The sequence below is a fragment of the Uloborus diversus genome, chromosome 7, assembly GCF_026930045.1.
Source record: "Uloborus diversus isolate 005 chromosome 7, Udiv.v.3.1, whole genome shotgun sequence".
Classification (NCBI taxonomy): Eukaryota; Metazoa; Arthropoda; class Arachnida; order Araneae; family Uloboridae; genus Uloborus; species Uloborus diversus.
In genome coordinates this window covers 128928166-128935981 of record NC_072737.1, presented here as the reverse complement: position 1 = coordinate 128935981, position 7816 = coordinate 128928166, and the positions used below count along the sequence as shown (strand labels likewise).

At 34.2% G+C, this 7816-nt stretch overlaps 1 protein-coding gene across 1 annotated transcript; it reads left to right on the top strand.

Moving 5' to 3' along the window:
• Nucleotides 1-273: 273 nt before the first annotated feature.
• On the top strand, nt 274-5199 carry LOC129226876 (homeobox protein 2-like). Its single transcript, XM_054861505.1, has 2 exons — nt 274-2029; nt 5186-5199. Exons 1-2 carry the CDS (start codon nt 274-276, stop codon nt 5197-5199), a joined length of 1770 nt encoding a protein of 589 aa, XP_054717480.1.
• Nucleotides 5200-7816: the final 2617 nt, after the last annotated feature.

The following is a 7816-nucleotide window of genomic DNA, read 5'->3' as shown; positions in this document are numbered from 1 at the left end:
GACACCAGAGTTAATGGAAATCAAAATAGCAATAATGGAGCAACAGGAGATTCGAATTATCTATATAGGAACGATGCAAGACCTCAACAGAATACACTTCAACAACACTTGATTTCAGTGCAACCAGCAAGTTTTAACCAAGTTAGAGAAGAATCTTTTAACATGAAACCATCCGAACAATACCCTGCCTCAACAATTTACCAAGAAAATTTTCCTTCCGACGAACAACCAATAGACAACAACAGAGATGGCTACAAGTTTCCACCAGCGGCTATGAATCAACGACAAGAGTTAATTGAAGGAAAGGATGTTTATAATGTTCCTGAACAAATGAATTCATATTCACTAGAACAATATCCTGATCAGAAGAATCAGTATCAAGAAGCTAGTTTAGCTCATAACACTGATAATTCAGAAATTGAAAAATTAACAAGCAATTCATCAAGTACAGGTCAAAACTCTTCTACAACATTAAGTAAAAAACAAAAGAAAAAGCACCGCAATTCTCAGAAAAACCGTGGGAAAGCGAAGAAACAGAAAAATAAAAAACCATCATCCGCAAAGCAAGTTCATGGAGAGAATGAAAGATCAATGGACTACTCAACTTCATACAGCAATCAGCAACAAGGAACAAGTTCAGAGCAAAACACTTACGAACCTGAAAACGGCAGAAAGGTTGAAACAACTAATTCAGAAGCATATTCTGTCTACTCATTACCATCAACAAAGGCACCTAGCAAGAACCGTTCAAATTCTTCAACAAAGGCACCTAGCAAGAACCGTTCAAATTCTTCAACAAAGATACCTAGCAAGAACCGTTCAAATTCTCAGAAAAAGGACGAAAAATCGAAGAAACAAAATATTTCAACTGCAACACCCTATCAAACAGTTACAAACTCTGACTTTGCATCAAACGATAACATTTCTCCTAAAACACAAGGATTTCAAGGATTATCAAATCGCTTTTATTCTAAAATGAAAGCATTGGAATTAGGTAAAATTATTTTTGTAGTTCTATCGAAAAACGAGCTATTCAGCAAGACTTTTAACAAAGATATCACTAACATTGATGCGCAGTTGCTGGCATTCCAAATCGTGAGCAGAGGCATGAAACAATGTGGATACTTTAATATTTCCGACGATATAGCTCAGAGCTGCACACAAGCCATTTGTTCTGTGAAGGAAGGTTCAAGTTCACAAGTATACAGTCAAGCACTTGCTAAAGCAATTGCACTGTATTTCCACAAGAACCAATTGCTACAAGATGATAGTGAAAACCAGGCAAAGGATGTGGCTTTAGCAATAATTCAATTTTTACCGGATGAGAGAAAGTTGTATGATTATAACGCTCAGGATCAAAAACAACCGACAAGCTATGCAAACTCACCCAGTGAAGTGAATAATTACCCTTTCGACACATATACTGAAAATTCTCCAAGTGAAGATTCCAAATTAAATGCAGAAAATACTAATGGGATGCATGCACAGAACTACAACACAAAGTACACAGAAATGGAAAAAGAAACTAATGGGGAAAATATTAGGTCGCATTCGTCAGAAGAAAATTATGTAAATGAAAATAATATAAATGACAAAGAAGTTGTAGATTATGATGAGTCGAATGATGAAAATGATGAACAAGACCAAGCAGGTAAAAGCTATGACCAGGATAATATTAATACCATCAGAATAGGACCCACTGCTGACGAAACCGATTACGAATGTGATAAAACAGCAGAAAGTGGTGAATACAATAACCTGAATGATGCAAGAGGAGATTCAACTGAGTCAAATGAAAAGGGAGACTATGATGATGAATCAAATAATGAAAACTATGATGACGCAGACACAAATTTTAAGAATTCTAACACTAAGATTATAGCAATGGCAGATGCTGATGTTGGAACTGATTACGAATTTGATGAAACAGAAAATGATGATTACAAATATAATGACGATAGAACACAGGATGATACACCAAGCAATTACGACATCAGTACAGCAAACGAAAGTAAAACTTATGGAACAAGTTATAAAAATGATGGAATTTATGAAAGAGACAACGATAGCAGTAATAATGGAAACACTGAATTTTTTTCGATGAATAAACAAATGGCGACAAGCAAACCACTACAGAAAAAAAACTTCAAGTCTAAGAAAAACAAAAGACAAAATAAAAACTCTACCAAAAGCTCTTCTTCCACATTTCAAAATCGTAGTGAAAATCGAAGTAAAACTGCAGAGGAAAAGATTGATCGTAAATCTGGAAGTGAAAATCGGATTGAACAACCGAGGTCAACTGCAACAGAAGGCGTTTGGGGTGAAAAGTTTGAATATGAATCGTTTCTGGAAGAACTTTATGCATTAATGGAAAAAGCGAATAAAGCTAAAAGTACCTGGATTGGAGAGAGACAAGGAAATGTTGAACTAATAGAAGATATTTTTTACCTCATACATCTGCTATTGAAAGACGAAGGCATGCAAGATAATTAAGAAAATTACTAGATGAGTTCTAACTAATAATAATACAGACAACAGTGTTCGTGTTTTAAAATATTGGGCTGAATTTTCAAATGGAATTTCTTCAAGAGGCATTTTTTTTTAGCATATTAAGGTAAGCGCATAGGACAGAATTTATAAAGCATCTTTAAAGACCGCTATGTCAAAAACTGTTAAATTATTTTACGTAAAGGTTCTGTTCAATTTGTGTACTATTTTAGCATACAACCCAAAAACACAGTATTGTTAAAATCCAACAGATGTTATCACAATGTAGGTAATATAGTGCAAAAATTGTCAATCAAGTGACAATTTCTGATTTTTTGGTTCTGAATAAACCATTCAGATATGGTTCAAATGCCCCTTTTGCAAATACAATTAAAATTTGGTAACTCTATCATTGAAATCAAACTATATAATCAAGTTTTTTCAAACTATCCAAAAATTTTATTATTTCTCAGTTGTATATTTTATATATTTTTAATGATTAGGACCACATTTCAGAACTACTATTCTGAATAGAGAGAAATTCATTTGACAAGGGAGAATTTAGCGTTCATAACATTACCAGAAATGAGCAGTTCAAGTTCTAAAATCAACAAGCAACAAACCTTAATAGCTAGGATGAATCAAGAAAGCACATTCATCACTAATGAAATGTTCTCTCCAAACAGTTACAGTTTGAGACATGCAGTGTTGTGAAACAATCATTCCAGACGTCTTGAAAATGACTAAGTTGGCATTCCTTTATGAAAACAAGTTTTAGAGCTCTGATCATTTTCCTCTTAGCCGAGAACCGAAATCCATTGCCCGAAGCAGAGTGATGTTTCCTCCCATAGCTTTAACATGGAGACCAAAAAAATGCTTGAAAATACTCATAATCCGCAAAAAATAAAGTCAAATACCGCAATACATTATCCAGCAAAATTCGGGGGTCACCAGATTTTCAATAACACTTCTACCATTGTCCTTTCCGGCATGCTAGAAAAATCGAGGTTAGGAAAAAAAATACTATAAAAATGTATTTTCAATTTAAAAATGAATATAAGTTCTGTACATATCTTATTAGCATTAATAAAGTTTAATTTTGTAAAACTATTTACTAACAATTTCATTTGCTGTTTTGACAAGAAAAATATTACTGCATACCGAATAATTAAAAAAAAATTAAATTGGAACTAAGTAAGCAAACATTTAAAGCAGTAAGTTACCGTCCCTAAACCAGTGCTAAAGAATTTACCATAGCTATTCAATAAATAAAAATTAAATTCACCACTCTGAGAGGAAGCTAAAATAATTTATTTTAAAAAAAATATGAACAACTCGCAGTAACGATGATTATTTCTGAATTGATTACTTTTTCGGCATGTAATTAAGTCCATCAATAATGACCTACCATAAATAAAAAGCACATATTATATGCAATACACATTTTTTTTTTTGCTGAAAGAAGGTTACTTTCGAGGTTTATTAATTTTTTTTCCTTACAGGGATTTGCTTACTGAATGGGGAAATTTACTTTTGTTTTGTCGCAAAATAAACCTCAAGTTATCCGGCATACTGGTCAATCTCGCTTTTTTCCGGCACGCCGGATAATGCGGTACAATTTTCCTATAACAATACTGATATTCAAAAATGTTTAAGTTATAGTTCACATGCTCCTATTTCTAATCATCTCTCGACTGTAATGAATATATGATTTTTCTAACACTGGTGTTTCATGAAGTAAGAAATAACAACGTCAAAAAGCACAAATTGCAGATTACTGCAAACACGTGTTTCGGCATTGAAAGTAACCTATTTTTCAATGCAAAACAAATCAGCTAATGGATGAAAAGACATCCGACAAAATAGGTTCTTTACTTGTTTATAATTTCCTCATTGATGTTTGGTTAATCCGCTATTTTATCTTTTAAGCTGTTTGCTATACTGGCTTTTGACGGATGTCTTTTCATCCATTTGCTCATTTATTTTGCATTGAAAAAGGCGATCCTTGTAACGCCAAAACACGTGTCTGAAGTAATCTGCAATCTGTGCTTTTTGACGTTGTTATTTCTTACTTTACTTTTCAGCACAGAGGTATTTATTTATCTTACGTTTCATGAGAAACGTAATTTTATTTATATTACGTTCTAGATGTTTCATGCTGACCCACTATATAGTGAAATTTCGTTGAAACTATCTTCAAGGGACCTTAAATTTTGTTTGTTGTACCAATAATTTCCTTGTAGTATAATTCAATCAGTACTATGAAAATCAAATCAGGATTGAAAATTTATTTCATTGAAACGGAAATTTTGTTGCATTGGAATTTGTTGTAACGGGGTTTCACTCTATTTTTATTTCTTTATAGTCGATTTTCCACAGGGGTGCCCATTCCCCCAACAGCAAAGTCACCCCCTCTCCCCAAATACTCCACAAAAGAAAAAAAATACCCCTCCAAAAATAGCCACCCCTGAAAACTTCAATGCCGTAATTTACGCCAAGACTTCCCTCTCCGTTTTTCTTATCAATACATAGTTACAATATTCAAATAACTTAAAAAACAAAGGGCGGGTAGCGATAGCACATCACGATTAGACACGAAATCAAATTTCATAAAATTAATTCTGAAAATTTATTTCATTGAAACTGAAACTTCGTTGTATTGGTATTTGTTGTAACAGGGTTTAAACTGTATTTTCAGCTCTTCATAGTTGATTTTCCTGAGGGGTGCCCATTCTGCCCAAGAGCAAAATCACCCCCCCCCCCCAATACTCCTTAAAGAAAAAAAACTTCTTAAAACAATCCCCCTGAAAATTTCAATGCCGTAATTTACTACAAGACATCCCTCTTCTTTTAAAAATAGCTACAATCATCAAATAACATAAAGTTCAAGAGGGGTGGGGGTGGCGGCAACAGTACATCAAGATTAGACATGAAATCAAATTTCACGAAATTAACTTTTTATAACGAATACTTACTCTTTGAATCCTCTATTTGGCATGATTTCTTTATGCTTAGAAATGAGTAACTATAAATGTACTTTCAATTTCGAATTATTCTTCTTCGTAACTTTTTGCAATTTGATTTTGTTAAATAGTGTCTTAATGTAAAATAATTATTGTCATTCTATTTATTTTTGTAAAGAAATTGGTACAGAAGAAAAACAGTTTGTGAAGTTACAGAAAATTAAACATTAAAATAATTTTAAAAAAAAAATCCCTATAAATATTTGACAGTGCTAAAAAAGTGCTAGTCATAAACTTTACTACAAGACAAACAATCGTATGCTCTTTAGTAAAGTAGTGATAATGTTAAGGTATGGACTTGTACCGCTGAATATATTATTTTACTTTGTTTATTCTATTTATTTTTTACTTCCTTTTACAAACGAGCTGATGTTGTGCATCACATGACTTCCTTTTACTCCAATTTAATGTCATTTTCTTATTATTGGCAGTTTTAATGTGATTCAATAGTTAACTCTCTAAATATCAACAACAGTGGCCAAATTGAAACCAGATTTAAAAAAAAAATCGCCAAATTTGTCGCCAGGTTGGCGACAAAACTTGGCGACCAAAAGACTGGCGATATATCGCCAAGTGTCCGCCAAATTATAACACCACTTGAGTTTACATCGAAATTAACAATGATTTCCCCTCAAAAAAGGGCAAAAGACCCCCTTTGGAGATCCGAAAGCAACCAAAAAGGGAGGTGCACAACTAGACCCCACTAGGAGTCTACGTACCAAATTTCAACTTTTTAGGACATTCCGTTCTTGAGTAATGCGACATACATACATACGTACATACAGACGTCACGAGAAAACTCGTTGTAATTAGCTCGGGGATCGTCGAATTGGATATTTCGGGTGTCTGTACGTTCCTAGTCATATATCCACGTGTGGTGGGTTGAAAAAAAAGCTCAACATTCATTCGGGGATGAGTGGAATGGAAATTAAGGCCAAATTTTGAGTGAAATTTTTTTCGCGAATACAATACTTCCTTTTTTGTGAAAGGAAGTAAGGAGCGGTATGTCCTAGAAAGTTGAAATTTGGTACGTAGACTCCTAGTGGAGTCTACTTGTGCACCTCCTCTTTTGGTTGCATTCGGGTGTTTCTAAAGGGGTCTTTTCCCCTTTTTTGGGGGGGGGGAATAATTGTTAATTTAGATGTATATTCAAGTGGTGTTATAATTTGGCAGACACTTGGGGAGAGGAAGTCCAAGATAGTCTTCCCCAATCATCCCCCCCCCCCAAATTTAAGTTCGCAAAATACAATTGTATGTTATATTTGTTTTTGTTCAGGAGAGGGGTACAGGGCAGCCCCACCCCCCCTCCAAGCACGCAATTGTGAATTATTTCTGATTTTGATATGTAAAAGAAGTCCGGGGGCTCTCCCCCGAGGAAAATTTAAAAGTTGTAGTTCAAAAAATGCAGTTTTAGACGATTTATTTTGATATTAAAGGGAAGAGAGATGTGGGGGCCATCCTCTCCCCCTGAAATTTTTTGAAATTAAAGCCTTAACAACACGATTGTAGGCATTTTTTTTTGTTAGAGTTGAGTGCACCAGCAGTTTCTTGAAATTTAAGCTCTGAACAGGGCCAATCCTAGGGTGTTGGCCGCCCGCGTGCAAAGACCTAATGTGCCGCCCCTCAAGAGCATTTTGCATATTTTGACTAATACTTAACGACCAAATAAATCTTTCTTCAAATTTCTGTATCAAATTCTAATTTAAAAAAGGAAAAAAAAAAAAAAAACAGGAGGATGAAATTATAAAAGGGAAGAGAAGTTTTATAATTAGGAACTCCTTAGATACAATTTATATCTTTGAAGAAAGTAGATACCGAAATTTATACTAGTCGAAAAAACGCATTTTCTTTGGCGACATCAGAAGAAGGTTGGAGGCGAGGGAAAAGTAGGGGGGATCACCCTCAGAAAGTTTTCGAAATTGGTGCATGAAAAATAGTTTTAATTAATCTTTGGTTGTGCTTGGTTGCAAGGACAAAAGAGTTGCGTATATTCACGGTCCATGGAGAAATTTTCAAAATTGAAGGTAAAATCGCAATTTTAGGAGCTTTTTCGAGATTTTAGGAGAAAGAATTGTTAGAGTTCTTTATTAAAATTCTTTCAAAATTGAAGTCAGTTTGAAGCTATTTTTTGTGACCGTAGCTTGGCTTAGGAAGAATCGGCGCTGTTCCCGAAGATTATTCGAAAATGAAGTTTTAAACACGCAATTTTAGGTTATCTTTGTTGACATTGCTGGAGGGAGGGAGATTCGGTCGTCTCCTATCGAAAGTTTTCAAAATTGAAGTTTAAAATGCAAATTTAGGCTGTC

What these genes read in the sequence shown, in the direction of transcription:
- LOC129226876 (XM_054861505.1), top strand. Translation starts at nt 274, where the DNA reads ATGAATCAACGACAAGAGTTAATTGAAGGAAAGGATGTTTATAATGTT.